The sequence below is a fragment of the Aulonocara stuartgranti genome, assembly GCF_965226115.1.
Source record: "Aulonocara stuartgranti genome assembly, chromosome: 14".
Classification (NCBI taxonomy): Eukaryota; Metazoa; Chordata; class Actinopteri; order Cichliformes; family Cichlidae; genus Aulonocara; species Aulonocara stuartgranti.
Genome location: NC_138950.1, coordinates 37,290,757 through 37,310,359, shown reverse-complemented (window position 1 = coordinate 37,310,359; position 19,603 = coordinate 37,290,757). Strand labels below are relative to the sequence as shown.

The 19,603-nt window shown below is 39.6% G+C and overlaps 1 protein-coding gene across 1 annotated transcript in view; it reads right to left on the bottom strand.

The window, feature by feature from the left end:
• sez6b (seizure related 6 homolog b) overlaps positions 1–19,603 on the bottom strand; it is a 234,341-nt gene that overhangs the window by 56,366 nt on the left and 158,372 nt on the right. Inside the window, exon 4 of the mRNA XM_082502120.1 lies at positions 4,772–4,961. Coding sequence (XP_082358246.1) covers positions 4,772–4,961 — 190 coding nt within the window. The remainder of the gene's footprint in view (positions 1–4,771; positions 4,962–19,603) is intronic.

The window sequence follows — 19,603 nt, the reverse complement described above, 5'->3', positions numbered from 1 at the left end:
GTTTAATTTTAATTATCGTTTTTCAAAAATGTGTCATCCTAGAGTCCCCTAAATCTATTATTAAAAAATACTACTAGGTCACTAAACACCTTAATACACCCTTTGGCCTTTGCAGAAGTGCAGTCAGACTACATGCTAGTGTATTTTCATGTTAAATATACAGTACATACGTCAAGCATTTGAACGCACCAATTAAAACGGCGTAAATGTAAGGGTTGCTATGGCAGACACTGCCCTAGTTTCCAGACTAAGTCTGTTAAATAAGGTTGCACACCTTCAGTTTACTGTCCTGCTCTTGACAGCCCTGCATATGTTCTTATTTATAGCACCATGAAATCTCCTTTTGCTAACAGAGATTAATGGTCTATTAGCTGTCTTGCATTTTACATGAAGTGATGAAAAATAGATACATCTTATTCTGTGCCTGGACATCAATGAAGAAACTTACAAGGGAGATTCATTTATGGCTCACTCATCAGAGCTCACTGAAAATAAATGGGCGTGACAGGCTTGCACAGGACAAGCCAGTGTGGGTGGGAAATATCCTTCCATAATGAGATTCAATTTCACACAATGTCATAACTCCTGTCATGCTGGATGGGACAAGGCTATGAAATTTGAAGTCTAAATGGAAGTGGTACAGACAGCTCTGGAGAGAAAAACACTGTGCAGTGTTAACATGGGAGAAGGGGTGACCTTGGCTCAGGGGGTTGGGAAGCTCATCTGTAACCGGAAGGTTGCTGGTTCAATCCCCCTGCTCTCTGGTCGTTGTGTCCTTGGGCAAGACACTTTACCCTACCGCCTACTGGTGATGGCCAGAGGGGCCGATGACGCGATATGGCAGCCTCACTTCTGTCAGTCTGCCCCAGGGCAGCTGTGGCTACAACCGTAGCTGCCTCCACCAGTGTGTGAATGTGAGAGTGAATGAATAGTGGAATTGTAAAGCGCTTTGGGTGCCTAGAAAAGCGCTATATAAATGCAATCCATTATTTTTATAAACTGTAGAATTATATATACTAAAGATATTCATGTGATCACATACAAGGGAATCCAATCCAACTGAATTCTATTCATATACCACCAAATAACAACAACAACTGCCTCAAGGCAAATGAGTTATACAAAAAATTCATTGTACAGCCTGTCTTCCTTTAGGTTGTGTAATACTTACTACAATCTGAAAGTGTGTTTATAACTTCTAAGAAGATGCTATATCTATAACATAAAATATTAGAAAACTACATGAACACTTGCATGAGCAACTATGACACAGCCATACATTCACAGTAAATGTTAGTCATCCTCTTCCAGCGCTGCGTGAACTGTCCAATCCTTTCTCTGCCTGGGAACAATAAGTGGGCCCAGCAACTCAATCTGATGAATCCTATCTGAGTTAAAACATGGTCTCCCTCATCACTTGAGCTACTGCAGTCCAAAATCATTTAATTTATTGATCAATAGCCTCTTTTTCAGTATTACTGATGAACACTGAGGCCAGGGAGGGAACCATTTGAACGGAAAAGCACAAAATTGAGTTTTTCTGTGAAAAGTTTTTGCTCAGTGGTGGAAAAAATAGTGTCTACACTTTGAATTAACACTAACATTAAATCCTTTCTTTACACCTTCCAAACAACATTATCTATCCTTATAATTACATCCTCCAGTCGGGTTTCAAAGTTTCAAAATTTTCAAAGAACCTGCAAATAGTATGTTGTACTAAGGTATATTACTGTCCATTCAACAGGATTGGAAAGAGCTATGTGGGCCAGTAAGCTCAAGCTTTCTTTGCTGATCTAACCGAGCAAAGATGCATAGAAAAGCAAAGAATAGAATGCCTCAGAGAAAAAGACAGAATTTAATAAACCAATATATGAAACAATGAGTGGAGGGAAAGGACTATCAGTATTTGAGGTGGAGTTTTTGAGTTGTTTAGTCTGGATTTACACTTTTAAAATCAATCTCCTCCTGAAACTCCAGACATGCAAACAGAGACAAAAACACCATCAGCACAAAACAGTATTTAAACAGTGTTCATGCAACACATCACCAAGGTGTAATTTTACTAAAAACATGTCCTGGTTCACAGAATATTTTTTCACAGAAGCCAGGGCTTCAGTTTATCAAGTTAGGTCATCATTAGAAGCATGTTGTCTTTGCAGTTATTTATTTTTAGTTTTGGAAACTATTTTCGTTTTTTGTTTCTTCAATTGTATACAACTGAAGAAACAAAAAAAACAGTAGAAACTATATATAGTAGAAACAGTAGAAACTATATATAGTTTCTACTGTTTGCTGCTGCCAAGACAATCCTTTCATTCCACATTTAAATTTTTCTATCAGGAAGTATATTTAGTAGTACTTTCCTTGAGAGCAGGGAAGTCATGTTTGTGTTGCACTTTGATTTCACCTAGGCTACGGGATAACGCTTTACACTATCAAAGTGGATTTGAAATCAATCAGCCAATCATATTGAACATCATCCTCTTCAGTTTTGCTTAGTTCAAATCACTCTCATGACCGAATATTTGAATAGCCTTATAGACTGTGAATCTCTTGCTCATGTTGACTGATGCTACTACAGAATAAAACTGATAACATCTCACCCAACTCCCATTTATAGATGCTAATGTTTATTAGTCCCTGTCCAGGACGTGTACATCCTCATCACTGAAAGAGTGGCCACTAAATAGACTGCAGAGTCCTGGCCTGATGAGGTAGCTCTTCTGTGTTGTGCCATTTGGTTGGTCAGAGGTGGATTGGTTTGGCCATTTTAACACATTAAAAGAAATTTTCACCATTTCACTATCTCTAAAAGAGAGAGAGAATATACCTGCTGCTCGGCCTGTGGCTTTTCATCAGACTCGGGGAACACGGTGCTGTTTTTTGTAGCCATCCATTATTGTCGGGTTTCATAAATGGCATAAATAAGACACTCTCATGACTCATCGAGTGACTCTACTGACCAGCCATTTGGTGGCATGCAGTCTGACGATGTCACATTTTAGTACCTTGGAACGCTTGGAACCCCAGGAGAGCAGGTACTAAAAAAGTACCTGGTACCAGGTACTATGACCTAATGGAAAACCCTGAAACCTGTGGCAGGTAAGGGTACATCTGGCACCATCTTACAATGCTGTGATTGCAGCCATTCTCCAACTTTCTGAATGGTACTCATGGCCATTGATCCATTGATAAATGGTCTTTGATCAGTGGTTGTTGATCAGTGGTCATCACAATTTGCATATTAATGACCAAGAAACCGACCTTACAGCCTATTGTTCGCCAGTAGTGCTATTTTCAGACCTTTTGCAAATGTACCGCTTATGAGGTTGGGGAAACCTGCATTCAACTAAACTAAAGAACTAACTCGGATGAGTGATGAAACGTTTTTTCCACTGAAAATGCTACATCAATATGAACAGAATCAACACTTTGGGATTTCCTTACTTGGATGATTGAGCATGCTTCAAGACAAGCACAGGCAAATGTTTTTTAATTTTAACTGCATTTTCAAGTTTTCTTCCGACTGATAAAAAAACGTAAGAACCATTTCAACAACCACCAAACAGCTAAAATAACAAATGATTAAAGAGCAGGTAAACAGATTCTGCAAAATGGTGTAAATACAAAGCGAGGCTCCCACCATTCACCTGATATCAGGTGCTGAAAGAAGCCATCTGACAGATTCCCAAACTGTAGGTTTCATCACCCTCCAACCAAAATTCACTAAACCAGCAGCAAAAGAAGACCAAAACTACGCTTCACATTTGAAAAACATTGTAAGGAATTCCCTCTTACTTTGGCTCTCTTGCTTCCACCATGATATTGGCAAGACCCCAGATGCAGGCTATGCAAAGTACGTAGCTTTACATAGCTATGATACATAGCCCTAGCAAGACTCCTACACACTGGGGGACACTTAAAGACATAAAAATATAATGCAAAATACAATGATCAAGAAGAGTCTGGATCCCTTTATCAGTGCACAGTATCTTGTTGTGTTATTTTTTTCCCCCAATAACTGTACTACAAGAAATTTCTGAGTCATTGCTTTGAATATGAATATTAAACAAGCAGGTACTGAAAAATAACAGAACAGGACAGTGTTTTAGTCTATAGTTTTAGTCAAAGCTGCTATTCAGATTTTCAAAAGTACATGTTGTCTTTAGCATTTAATATTTTAATAATTTATTTTAATATTTCTTGAATATCAACAGTGCGTTATTAGTGGAGGCCAAGAAAATACTGTTGAACGGAAGAAATGTACTTAAGCTGTTAAATTTAGCTGCACACAGTGCAATTCAGGCAGTCAGTTGCTGTAATACTTTTACATTTTGTGTGACATGTTTTTGAAAGTTGAGGTTTGATTTTTGTTCAGGTAAAAAAGATTACAAAACTGAGTGTTAAATACTGATTTTTGCTAAAGTAAAAAAGTGACTCTCTACTTTAAAGTGGCTCTCCTTTTAAGTTATGTTAGCTTATTTCCATGGGAGACATAAATGAAAATGAATGAAAAGTTCAAGTATATATATATATGTGTGTGTGTGTGTGTGTGTGTGTGTGTGTGTGTGTGTGTGTGTGTGTATTTGTGTTCGATGCACAACCTCATAAAAAAGTCATAAAACAAGATTGAAACATCTTCATCACTGCTGCATGCTGTGCCTGAATCTATGTTCATGCTTTGCAACAAGCATGAAACTGTCATTTCTACTTTTTTTTCAGCTTAAACTTTCAGCGTGAAGGAAGAACACGTTCAGTGATTCAGACTTACCTTGATATCTGACAAGGACTGCTCCAGCCTGAGGATTGATGCTGTGGAAGCGGATGGAGATCTGATTGCTGTGACTTCTTACTACCAAACCCCTCATTAGAATGGACTCGTTGGCCAGCACTGTGTTCTCGCTGTTTAGAACATCTTCAAAGATCACTTTGTCTCCTTCAGAAAGATTCACATTCATCACCTGACAAAAAAGGAGTACAGATTATATTGTTTGCACATGAAAATAATACTAGAAAAATCCACGTTCTGTGTCATTCTGTGAACTTTCCTAGAGAATGTTGGCTGTAGAGAGAATTTTCTAAGTTTCCGATACCACCACCATCTTTGATGTTTTTTGTTTGTTTGTTTGGGTTTTTTTTAAATGAAATGCTATGTTTTATACAAGATGCAATGGGATGCTAACTTTCCAAGAAGTTCAACTTTTGTCACAGAAAAAGTTGCAGAATATTTTTCTATGAGTCTTTAGAATCTTTAAGATGTGAATGTGAATGAATTTGTGTTGTTTTTGGTCAGCAGTGGTTTTTTGCCTTGGAACTCTTCCATGGACGCCATTTTTGCCCAGGCTCGTTGTTATTGTTCGATCATAAACAGTGACCCTAACTGAGGCAAGTAAGGCCTGCAGTTCTTCAGATGTTGTTGTATTTTTTATGACCTCCTGAATTAGTCATTGATGCGCTCTTGGTGTGATTTTGATAGGCCAGCTACTCCTCAGAAGTTAGATAGTTATAAATAAAGTTATAGATAGTTGATGTAGTTTCTTATCTCTTTCTTTAGATCATGGGATAGTGTATTGACCTACTTCACTTTGTCAGACAGGTTCTATTTGAGGGATCTTAGTAGATCTGGCAGCAATCAGGTCTAGCTGTGGCTAGTGAAATCGAATTCAGTTTTACAAAAAATGTTAATTACACGGTTAAATAAAGAGGTAATCTTAAAACATGAACCTCCACCAGGGAAGTTCACTCTCTTGGCAGCATTTACATTTAAGGGAATAGTATTGCATTTTGTATATATTCATTTTGTTTTCTCTGTTTTTTTAAAACATAGTTTAAGATGTTTGTAGTGCAGTAAAAGTCAGATTAGTGCAGCACAACAGTTTATTTAGATTACGCAAACATTATGTATGAGTAGGTAATGGATTACAGTTACTGATTTGTAAATAACTGGACATGAATAAGTTGAGCTTAGTTCTAACCACCTAGGTCAGCTTAGTGATATTTAGAATCCCTATATACCATTTCTTTTGCCTATATGTTGTCAATACAAATAATGTCAGTAGCAAACATAGCTTCAAATAGCTCTCTATAGCATTATTATGACTTTGACTTCAGAGCAATTATTAGCATTTAAGGAGACATCAAAGCTCAAAAGTGACAAATTAAATTTTTGTTATTAATAACCGTTATTATTGTTTTATTTCACAGTGGCTTTCACAAACAAAATAATACATTAATACTAATACTTTAGATGTTTTTAATATGAAATAAATCTCGTTCACTTTGAGTTCATTGAACAAACGTGGATGTTGGTTTTTAAGTTGCTTCACTAAATAAGAAATATTTTTCCCTTGAAGAAGCATTGTTCCCCTGAAGCATTGTTTGTGTTTTACCTTTTGTGAATTAATCATCAATTATAATCATTATTAACAAACAAGGACCCTTGCATTTTCAGAATTTTGCTATTGAATGGTACCATAAGCATCAGTTCTAGATGCATCCCTACTGTTGACCGTCATGGACTTCCCTCTGCAGTTACCTGACTTCAACAACAATAAACAATTACGGGGGAACATTGTTAGTTTCAACCAGGAATGCCCAATACAGAAAGGCCTGGAACCGGATCTCTGTTTAAAAAGTCTTGGACTCTGATCCAGTGATTATTACCCAGTAGGCAAACGGAGCTTGGATACAGCTGAGAAGAGGACTCGCCCAGCTCTAACTGCTTTTCAGTCTCCGAATGTTGATACTGCCTGCTCTGAATGCATGCTTGCCAGAGATGCCTTGCAGTCAAGCATGAATCTTCAGTCACATCCATTATCAGCAGCTCTCATCCAAATCCGTGCTCTGCATAACTAACTGGGTTAACTTATAGTGGCCTGGAAAATACCCCCCAAGGATCTGTTTATTATAAAGGTTTTTACTTTTGCTGTTTCACAAATGATTAAAAAGGGAATCGCAACAATTTGGACTTTTTGAGTACAGGATATTTTACTAAAGCAATTTAGCAGAAACAAAGCAAAACCCAAGTCAAATAATAATAATCACATAAACAAATCACTTGATTTATAATTATTGAATTACAATTCAATTCAATTCAATTCTTTATTTATTTGTCACATGTAGTTATAACTAGTACAACACACAGTGAAATGTTTTTTCCGGCTAAAAAGTACCCCCCCCCCCCCGACTGTGCATCTTACTAAACTTATAATAAAAAAAAAAAATCTATATAAAAGTATAAAAATGTATAATATCGTGCAAAAATATTACGCTGTAATAGTTAAGAGCTATAGTGTACGTATTTACATAAATACAGATGTAAATGATAAAATACAAATAAAAATAAGGATAAAACTCAAAAGAAAATTACATACTGTGTATGGAATTGTCCATCATGTTGTCCGATTTGTGTTTTGATTGAGGAGTCTCACTGTTTGTGGGTAAAAACTCCTCCTGAACCTTTCAGTTCTTGTTTTCAGGCTACAGAGGCGTTTCCCTGACCTCAGTGGCCTGAACAGTTTGTAAGCGGGATGGCTGGAGTCGTTAGTGATCCTGATGGCCCGGGATCTGCACCTTTCAGCGTAGATGTCCTGCAGTGTTGGTAAAGATGTTCCCATAGTGCGTTCAGCTGTGCGCACGACCCTCTGCAGGGCTTTCTGTTGCTGTACTGTGCAGTTCCCGTACCACACCGTGATGTTATTACACAGGATGCTCTCAATGACCCCGGTGTAGAATCTCCTCTGGATGTTCTTGGAGATCTTAAACCTCTTTAAACGCCTCAGATGATAGAGGCGCTGTCTGCCTTTGCTGATGAGGAAGTCCGTATGTGTGTTCCAATTAAGGTCCTCGTTGATATAAACACCGAGGTATTTAAAATTAGAGACTTTCTCCACAGGGTTTCCATTGATCTGAATTGGGGTGTGAGTTTTCTCGCCTCTCTGTCTCCTAAAATCATCACCATCTCCTTTGTTTTGCTGATATTCATGGAGAGGTGGTTTGCCACACACCACTTTGCTAATCCGTCCACCTCGCTTCGGTAGGCCCTCTCGTCATTCCCGGAGATGAGTCCTACCACCACTGTGTCGTCAGCGAACTTCACAATGGAGTTAGTGGGGTATCTGGCCGTGCAGTCCGCGGTGTAGAGGGAATAAAGAAGAGGGCTAAGCACACATCCCTGGGGGGCCCCTATGTTCAGTGAAAGGGTATGAGAGTACACATCCCCTATTCTCACCGACTGTGGTCTCGCAGTCAAAAAGCTGTGAATCCACCTGCACAAGGATGTGCTGAATCCCAGATCCCGGAGCTTATCCGTAAGGATGTGGGGCACTATGGTGTTGAACGCTGAGCTGTAGTCTATAAACAGCATTCTCACATAGTTCCCACGTCCCTCATCTAGATGGCTCAGTGTGGTGTGCAGGACCTGTGCTACAGCATCTCCAGTGGATCTATTTGTCCGGTATGCAAACTGCAATGAGTCCAAGTCGGGAGGGAGGAAAGAACTAATAAAGGGTTTCATGAGCCTCTCAAAACATTTCATCACTACAGATGTTAGGGCCACTGGGCGATAATCATTTAGGCTGGCTGGGCGGGTGTTCTTAGGGATCGGAACAATCACTGATGTTTTAAAGCAGGTGGGGACTACCTGCTGGGCCAGGGAGGCATTGAAGATGTTAGTGAAAACTGTAGTTAGCTGATCTGCACATACTCTTAGCACACGTCCCGGTATGCTATCTGGTCCCGCTGCCTTCCTGCAGTTGGTTGCCCTCAGAGCTCTCCTCACGTCATGCTCAGAGAGTATCAGTGGTGCTGGTTCAGCAGCGGGGGCGGGTGCAGGGCTCTGAGATTGAAACTGAGGTGCCTCAAAACGCGCAAAAAAAGCATTGAGTTCGTCAGCTAACTCCGGTTTCGTACATCTCACCGTGCTGGGTTTATAATCTGTGATTGTTCGTAGCCCGTCCCATATACGTCGGGAGTCGCCATATTGGAAATGCGACTCCACCTTGTCCTTGTAACGCCTTTTAGCCGCTTTCACAGTCTTCCTTAAACCATAAGAAGCTGCTTTATAGTTGGTCATATCGCCCGATGTGAGCCCCATATTGTAGGCCGTGGTCCGTGCTTTGAGAGCTTTGAGAGCTCTCCTGACAGTAGAGTCAACCCAAGGTTTTTGATTGGGAAAGGTCCGAATTGTAGTCGAGGGGATGATGGTATCCACTAGCATTCCAATGAAGCTAATCGCTGTGTCCGCAAACTCGTCAATGTTTGCGGAAGTATCCTGGAATACGTCCCAGTCTACATCACCGAGTACGTCCTGCAGCGTCGCCTCTGATTGGACAGTCCAACGTTTGACCTCTCGCGTCACCGGAGCTTCCTGATGAAGCCTTTGTTTATATTCCGGGGCGAGTAAAATGGCGGCGTGGTCCGATTTCCCAAAAGCCGGTAGGGAGATGGCTTTGTAGCCGCCTTTAAATGGACTGTAGCAGTGGTCCAGTGTGTTGTTTCCCCTGGTGGGACAGGTAACATGCTGGTGAAAATTAGGCATGACCTGTTTTAATTTAGCCCTATTAAAATCCCCCGCCACTATGAGGGCGGCATCTGGATGTTTAGCCTGGTGACTGCTCAGCACATCATGGAGGTCCAATAGCGCCTTGTTGTTATCCGCTTGTGGCGGGATGTAAATCGCAGAGATAATCACAGCCGTGAACTCCCGAGGGAGGTAAAATGGCCGACAGAGGATGGTGAGAAGCTCCAGATGGGGTGAGCATGACCGGGACAGGACCGTGATATTCTGAGGGTTACACCATCTGTTATTAACCATAAAACAAACCCCACCGCCCCGCAGTTTACCGGATTCTGCAGTTCTGTCCGAGCGGAAAATAGAAAATGATTCCGCCGGGGTTATCGCATGGTCCGGCACAGAGCTGGTCAGCCAGGTTTCGGTCAGGCAGAAGATGTTGCAGTCCCTGATGTCTCGCTGGTACCTGGTTCTCGCCCTGATGTCGTCCAGCTTGTTCTCAAGTGACTGGACATTAGCTAGCAATATGCTAGGCAGTGGAGGGCGGTATGCTCTGGTACGCAGCCTGTTCCGGACCCCTGCTCTTCTACCTCTGTATCGCCGTCTCCTTTGTCTCCAACATCCTCTGGAGTCATTGTTCTCGTCGCGGAGGATCTCTTCCGGCCACAACGTTGTGTCCAGTAAACCCGTAGCAGAGGTGAGTGAAAAGTGTTGTCCTATATCCAAAAGTGTGCCAAAGTCATATTGAGTCCGGCCTAGTGCAACACGAGCAAAAAAACCAATAAAAAACATAAATAAAACGAAATAAAAGCACAGTCGTCGCAGAGCTGCCAGGGCGGCAGCCGAACTCAACGGCGCCATCTTGATTACATAAATTACATCCTATAAACTGATGCTGGTTTCTAATGTTAATCCTGGAAGGAGAGAGGTTCGAAGAAAGAATGCGCATGCCTTGGCCACTACAGATTTATCTCTGATTGGTGTAGTTATACTACTCCAACGGGAAGGCAGTCAAATCCTTGGAAGTTGCAATCCAGTGGGAAATAGCCAAATTCTTGGAAATTATAATCCAACACAGCAAAAATGAGTAGAGAAAAAGACAAAAATTATAAATCCAGTTTGTTGGTCCAAAGTGTTTGGGCAGTGGTTGCTCCACTGTTTCTTACTGTATTATACAACTATGAATTCCCAGAGTCAGATCTTTAAATGATGCTCTCCTACTCATTGCACGGAACAAGAGGAAGAACCCCAATGTTCCTGTTTTATACTCATGTGCCCATATGCATCACCTCCTCTTTTACCTCCTTCATGTTCACCATCATGCAATTACTTACTGCACATAATGTCCTCCTGTATATATCCACTTAATGTATATAATGTTCTCTCTCTCTTTTTGCACAGTTGAGGAGCGTGTCAGGATACATTTCACTGCGTGTTGTACTCGTATAACTATGCATGTGACAAATAAAGAATCTTGAATCTTGAATATGATTATGACATATAAATCCTCTTTTAAGACACACCTTTGTCAACAAGCTTCTTCTCTCTGTTTTTCACATTTCATATACATGATTTAAAGCAAAGTTCAAACATTAAAATCACTTAATTACCGTGGTTACATTTTCTTCTTTTCTATGTTGTACTTTAACATGATCTCACATTAACTGCATCACATGTGAATGTTCAGTCCCATATGAATATACAGAGTGGGCCATTTATATGGATACACCGTAATAACATGGGAATGGTTGGTGATATTAAAGTCCTGTTTGTGGCACATTAGTATATGTGAGGGGGCAAAGTCCTCAAGATGGGTGGTGACCATGGTGGCCATTTAGAAGTCGGCCATCTTGGATACAACTTTTGTTTTTTCAATAGGAAGAGGGCCATGTGACACATCAAACTTATTGGTAATGTCACAAGAAAAACAATGGTGTGCTTGGTTTCAACGTAACTTCATTCTTTCATGAGTTATTTACAAGTTTCTGACCACTTATAAAATGTGTTCAATGTGCTGCCCATTGTGTTGGATTGTCAATGCAACCCTCTTCTCACACTCTTCACACACTGATAGCAACACCACAGGAGAAATGCCAGCACAGGCATCCAGTATCCGTAGTTTCAGGTGCTGCACATCTCGTATCTTCACACCATAGACAATTGCCTTCAGATGACCCCAAAGATAAAAGTCTAAGGGGGTCAGATCGGGAGACCTTGGGGGCCATTCAACTGGCCCATGACGACCAATCCACTTTCCAGGAAACTGTTCATCTAGGAATGCTCGGACCTGGCACCCATAATGCGGTGGTGCACCATCTTGCTGGAAAAACTCAGGGAACGTGCCAGCTTCAGTGCATAAAGAGGGAAACATATCATCATGTAGCAATTTCAAATATCCAGTGGCCTTGAGGTTTCCATTGATGAAGAATGGACCCACTATCGTTGTACCCCATATACCACACCAAACCATCACTTTTGTTGTTCCAACAGTCTTGGAGGGACCCATCCAATGTGGGTTAGTGTCAGACCAATAGCGGTGGTTTTGTTTGTTAACTTCACCATTCACATAAAAGTTTGCCTCATCACTGAACAAAATCTTCTGCGTGAACTGAGGGTCCTGTTCCAATTTTTGTTTTGCCCATTCTGCAAATTCTGTGCGCCAATCTGGGTCATCCTCGCTGAGATGCTGCAGTAGCTGGAGTTTGTAAGGGTGCCATTTGTGAGTAGCTAATATCTGCCGAAGGAATGTTCGATGCCACTAATGCCACTCTACAGTGATTTAGACTAACAAGCACCCTGCTTGTTAGTCTAAATGTGTTAGCAATGTCTTAATCCAACATGTAATTTAATCAGACTAAATCAGATTAAATCAGATTAAAAGTATTACAAATCATTATAAGTATTACAACACCCTTATTAAGATAAACTTTCGGATTTCTAAAATATTAGCTTTGAATTGTCAGTCACGCTATTCAGCAGACTACATTTATTATACCAACATTTAACAAGCTGTAGAACATTTTACAAGAAATTAAAAAGTTATTATGTTTTGCAGAAACAAATTTTCTGTGATGTAAATATCTAATAATTCATGCATCTTTTCTAGTTTTATGTTTTATTTTGAAGTTTACTTGAGTTTCATTTCCTATGAGGATTGTGAAATAATAATAATAATAATAATAATAATAATAATAATAATAATAATAATAATAATAATAATAATAATTATTATTATTATTATTATTATGGGTAATTTCTAAAGTGCCATAGAGGCTATGGACAGTTTTTCAGAGGTAGAGTCATTATTGTTGCCACACAGCATACTGTCATCTAGTGACAGAGCAAACTGGAGAACTTACCTGTTTCAGATCAGATGACGAAATGGTCCTTTTATGAAAAGACTTTATGGCACAAAAGTGCTAGCCTTCACAGATTAGTTTGAATTTAGAAGCTACTTGAAAGCTGTGATAGAGAGGTTATAAAAGGAACATTTAAAAGCCTGTTTGCACTTAAACTATCATTAATTTCCTGGTAAAAAAGAGAATTGAAGACAAACTCTGACTTTCAGTTTTGTTATATAAATGCTGTCTTTGTCAAATCTAGCACAGTATCAGACATTTTATTATATTAACATTAAAATATCAGCATGTATCGGAAGAAACTTGATCAGATGTCTGCTTTGAACATTGTTCAAGAACAAATCAAACGTAAGAAACACAGGAAAAGTTTAAAGGACAGTATAGAGAGAGCTCAGTGATAATGCTTTAGATAAGCTTGTCTCTTTCAGTGAAAGCATGTATGGTGACACAAAAAAGTGTCACTTGTAACTTTTTCATCACAGCAGGTATATCTTTAGGAGGCATCCTATTTTTTTTGCAGTTTTCTATAGATCATATCAACCACATCACCTCATACCTAACTAAGAGATGAATCCACAGTTTTCCTTAGAAAAGCTGCCAAGGTAGGTTTGTGGGCTGGATATCCACTCAGAGGAGTGGTCAGCATGTTCACAAGTATGAACATCAAACTGGACTTAAGACTTCTAAGTGCAGAACAACACTAAAAATGTTGACATACTTACAGTATAATATACATTTAACACATTAACATGTACAAACGCAAAGTCTGGACTTTAAATCAAATCAAGATGTTTTGAAATGACCTTAAACAGGTTGTTTGTGCCTGGAAAACCATCTTATGTGGCTGAATTAAAAAAAAATTCCACAAATGATAGTGTGCCAAAAGTCCTTAAAAGCAATGTGAAAAAATTATTCACAGTTATTGCAAATGCTGATAACAACTAGTTATTAGGGTTAGAGAGCATGTGTGTTTTTACACACAGGGACAGCCACGTTTAGATTTTTTGTCCTTAATGAATAAAATCATCCTTTAAGTATTCTCTCTGGTTTATTATCTAAAACATATTAGTGCAAGTATGACAAATACTTCACTGCACTATGAGTACAGAAGGAACCTATCCAGCTCAAGACAGCACCAATGACTCCACAAGCTCAATAGCCTCTATGGTATGCCTGTGTATAACAAGTCATAAAGCACAGTTAATGAACTCATGGACACAACAGGATCAGGAAAATAGTGTGCTGAACAGAGGGCATCACCAAGTAATCACATTATGCCTACAGCACAGTGATAATAAAACACTTGGGAGACATAATCTAATTTGTCCTGGCTTAAGTCCAGTTTCTGTAAAACAATCTCACGAACATAATCATAAGTGGTGAACCCAGATCTGGAAAAAGCATAAGGCCTTGTCAGCATAATGGATGACATTGTTTTCAAATCTGTATCGCAAACTATTATCTAAGATCTGTCAAACAGTCCCCTCAGTAAAATCTGTGGAAAACTACAGCAGTGGTTTTGGAGTGCTGTAGTCTGCTGATGTTGTTATTCTGCTGTCCTGTTCATTAGTCTCATGCTTTTTTTAGACTAAGCAAAAAAATAAAAAATAAATAAAACTTATATAGAGATAGAGCATCCCATCTGCTGCTGTGTTTATTGATCAATTTATATTCTTGGATTTAGTGTTATTCCTGGTTTTGGTTCTCCTTATTGTGTGTATATCCTTAGCTTCTAGTCTTTAGGTTTCTGCTACTGTGCCTTCCTGTGTTACACTTTTAATGTCAAGTCACCACTGTTTCAATGTTTGTGCACCTCCTGTGTTTCCCCCACTCAGTCATGTCTCCATGTCTCAGTGCCATGTCTTTGTGAATGTCTCTTGTTTCCTGTTTTACTTTGATAGTCTTGCATCTTATTTTCAGTTTTGCTTCCTCTTGGTCACTTGTATGTGATCCCCGCTGTGCTCTCCTCCTGGGTCATTCCCTGGTTATGTCACGGCTGCACAGCAGTCGTGTGGTGAATTGAGTAAAGGATCCAAGATGCAGGCACTGACTGGGGTGCGAGTGAATATTTATTGCAGAGGTGATAAGGGGACAAAAACAGGAGGAGCAGAGCGGGGAGTAAACCAACCTAAACTGGGGAAAACTAAAGAACTCAACTTAAACCAAACACGCACAGGGGGAGGAACAAAATACACAATGAAAGATGGCGGAGAGACGCAGACTAAACACCAGGTTACACAGAATGATGCAGACGGACACGGCGTTAAACAGACGACGCGACAGAGAGCACAGGAAAACACAGGGCTTAAATACACGGGGAGTAATCAGGGAATGGGCCACAGGAGGGAGACACAGCTGGGAGCAATAAGGCTAACGAGACAGGGGAGAGGTAAAACTGAACACACTGACATGAGACATGAACTTTCAGAATAAAACAGGAAACTAACAGACACAGAGAATCAGACAGGACACTGAACATGACAGGCAGACTCATGAGCAGACACAATAACACCATGGACAGACAGAGGGAACACAGAGAAGTGGGAGCAGGCAGGCAAAGAACAGAAACCTAACAAATGGCAAAATCACAACAGAATACACACTCGGAATGAACAAAAGCATAAGAAAACACAAAACACTGAGTCCTCAGACTCAGGACCATGACAGGTTATCCCTCTGTGTAGTTAGGTCCTTTGTCTTCCTCTGTTTCTTGCCCGATCGTCCTGCTAACCTCCCTTGCGTCTCCATGAGGTATTTCCAGGTTTAGGTTTTCCCAGTTTAGGTTTTTGTTAGTTCCAGTCCTGTTTCTGTTTGTTTTCGGCCGCCAAAAAATGGCTCACGTTCTGTTCAAGTTCCATTCTTTCTCCAGTGCTTGCGTTTGGGTTGTACCACTCTTTCCACTCCACACGTCTGCCAGCTAAGACGTGACAGAACGATCCAGCCACACCATGAACCCAGCAGAGCTGGAGGCTCAGGAGACGCGGTCCAGCCTCCTGTTTCATTGGCTGGAGGATCTGAAGAGCTTGTCCAGCCATCTTCCTCATTCGCTGGAGGGTCAGGAGGCTCATTTAATTTAGCGCAACATGTTAATACATGATGGTAGATCTGCTTTCCCCATCTCTGAACCCAAATGCATTGTTACTGACACAGATTTACAGTTGGTGTTGCCTTGAATTCAAGTAACTAACTTAAGTAAGTTTGTTAATTGGTTTAATAGTGTATTTTCATCAGTTCTCAGTAGCGTAGCCCTATTACAAGTCAGATTAGCTCCAGTGATCCAATCCAAGGTTCTTCCTTGTTCTTCCTCCATAATACTGCTCAGTTTTTATTTCAGTCTTCTTGTCACGATCCTGGGTACTTTGACCCAGCGTTTTGAGTTTTAGTTTATTTTGATGTTTATGGTTTATGTTTAAGTTCATTAAGTTATTCAAGTTCATTTGTTATTAGATCCCCCTTGTGTTTTCAAACCCTGTGTTAAGTCTTCCTTGTCCTTCATGTGTTTCATGTCTGCGTTTCATTATGTTTCCTGATTTATTTTGAAGAGGTCCTGTGTTCCTATGTTCAGTGTTTTTAGTTTTACTCTCCCCTTGTGACGTTGTTATGTTCACGTGTGTCAGCTGTTTCCCCATGTGTTCCCACTTCCCTCATTAGCAGAGATGGGCAGACGCGTTACTGTAATCCGATTACTTTTTTCAAGTAACAAATAAAGTAAGGGATTACTATTGCAAAAACGGTAATTAGATTACCGTTACTTTCCCGTAGGAACACTGCGTCTCATGACAGTGACGTAAGCAAGTGCTACGTTCGTGACAACAGCTGTGTGCAGATCAACAATGGATCATATATCAAGTGCAGGAGAAAGTATGAGCGTGCAGCGTTTAAAGCGTGGAAGTACTGACCTTACTTTAAGTTTGATTCCATAAAAAGTGACAAAAACATTAGTGTCCGTTGTGCGTGGGAAGAAAACTTCTTTTTACAGCGAAAAAACCCCCCTAAAGTTCCAAGCTAGCACCGAGTGCGCTACGACGTAATGGAAAATTCACAGAGAAACGCACGGATTCTTCAACTGACCGCGGCACACCTGCACCAGGGTAAACCTCCGCCTACCCTACTCCTGCTTTACAGGTGAAAATAGAGCAAAAGGACCGCTAGTCTTTGATTTTATTTATTTTCTGCTGTGTTTTACTTGCATCTATTTGAAACAGTGAGTGTAAACAAAAAAAATTATTTTATGTGCTGGAATGTGCAGAAAATAGTTTTAAATATTAAACAAATTTCTTCCAGTCAGAGAATGTTGCATATAATTAAGTTTTTGCTTGATGCATAAAGTTAAAAGATTAAAACTAATAAAACAAATTTAAAAAAGAGACTTTTCCATTTGATTACATTTTGTATGATGGATTATTCAGAAAAAGTAGAATTGGGCTGAAAGATCTATGGCTTTATCACCTATTCAGGTTGTAAATCGTGTTTTTAAAAAGTAACTAAGTAACTAAGTAATTAATTACTTTTGAAAATAAGTAATCAGTAAAGTAACAGGATTACTTTTTGGGGAAGTAATCAGTAATTAGTTACTGATTACTTCTTTCAAGTAACTTGACCAACACTGCTCATTAGCCTCCTGTGTGTATTTAGTGCGTGTGTTTTCAGTCATTCCTTGTCAGGTCGTCTGCTGTGTTCACGTCATGCATCCAGGTTTTTTCCATGTTTCCATGCCAGGTTCCATGTGTAAGGTTTTTCCATGCTTTAATCTTAGCTCACCCAGTTCAGTTTATTGTTTAGTTTCACCTTTGCCTTTTGTTTTGTACTTCTTTGCCAGCCCTTAATAAACGGCTCATTTTTGTTATTCCACGTCACGTTTCACAATCTGTTTTGGGTTATTTGAGTCCTTTTTCGCAACACATACAGTCTGGCAGGGGCAGACTATGACACTTCTGATGACTGTGAAGAACTTTTTTGTTCATTCGGCTGGAAATATTAATGGTATCAGGTCACAGTCTGAGGATGTGTTTGGACATTTCCTCACAAAATAAAAGACACTTTCCAAATTAAAAAGAAAAAAAAACACGTGTGAATTCCATGGTGGTTCTGAGTGTGAGTATTGTTTTGTATCGTAATATATTGTTAAAGCAAATTTTTTAAAAGTTATGGAATTGTTTCACGTTCTTCTTCAAGTTAAATGAAAATTATGTAATTTATAAGAAAAGACATAAGACAAGCATATTTCTTATCAAATTATTCAATTCATCGATGGAATAATCAATAAATTACTTGATTTCTAAAATAATGGAGCTGCAGCCCTAGACCATACATGCACTGAGGTGGTACTCAGTTGTAATGGAAAACAACAGAGTAGAGTCAAGTTGAGTCAAACAGGTACTAGTGGGAAAGCGGCATAAAAAAAACAGGTAAACACAATGCTCTAGCCAATTAATGTACACGGCTGTCTTTGAATGAGTCTACATTTATAATGCAGTTTTTTTCTCCTTTTTCTCTTTTAACTCCACGAATCCTCCACGGAAATATTCTAAATGTAAACAAGTAACTTCCACGTATACATACTGAATAAGTAACTCCTGGTTAAAAAACAAAAGACAATCATACCTCATGCAGTGACACAGCACCGAATAGAAAGCAGTGAGTGCTGTAGTGTAAAAGAAAAGCCTGTCTGACATCCATTTACTTTATAAAAGCAACAAATGACAGCTGAATAATTCAACTGACACTCGCTCATTAGATATAAGTTGACAACATTGGGGGAAAGCATGGAAGATGAGAGCAAAACAGCGACAGATGGAACTCTAGGAAATAGTGCTGATTAATTGATCAAAGTCTATATGAGTGTGTGTGGTGTGTGAGGGAGAGAGACTGAGTGAAAACAAAAACAGTAACACAAAGAAGAAGGCTGGGACAAATAAGAGAAGCATGCAGTGCAATGCAAAATCATTTTGAATTTTGTAGAAAGTGTTTCTGTACTATATTATCTCCTGTTGTCGGTGGAGACACTTGTTGTTGTTTTCTTTTTGTTGTGAAACATAAAGCGAGTAAGAGAAAGAAAGACAGTTTACATGTAAAGGTTCCCTCCATTTCAGACAAAGAAAAATCAAATATACATTCAGGTACTTCACTGGCATCTGCTTGTGATGTAGATACTGAACATTCCACATATATTCCTGTATCAAGGTTGATGTGTCTGAATGTGTGAGTGTGTTTGTGTTTACTAATAAACAGCAGTAATTAAGAGGGAGGTGAGTAAATGATGGTCTAGAGAACATCTGTTCCAGCAGGAGAAGTGGGTCACAGCAGGGAGCGACAACACAGACACTGAGGTGTTTCACAACCTGTCGGTAAATACACACGATGGAAATCCTGTTTCTTCCTACTCGCTGACTGTCTAAAGCAGGAATATCAGACTCATTTTACATCACGGGTCACATACACCTCACATACACTTTGATCTTAAGTGGGCTGAACCAGCAAAAACCCCGTTTCTCTCACTGTAAAGATGTTTACACTCATGTTTATACTTTTAATCACATTTTATGTAAAAACGAGCACAATTTCAACACCACAACTCAGTTTTTCTACAAATCAAATCAAATCAAATCAAATCACTTTTATTGTCACATCACATGTGCAGGCACACTGGCACAGCACATGCGAGTGAAATTCTTGTGTGCGAGCCCCACAAGCAACAGAGATGTGCAAACACAACAACACAAATGAGCAAAAT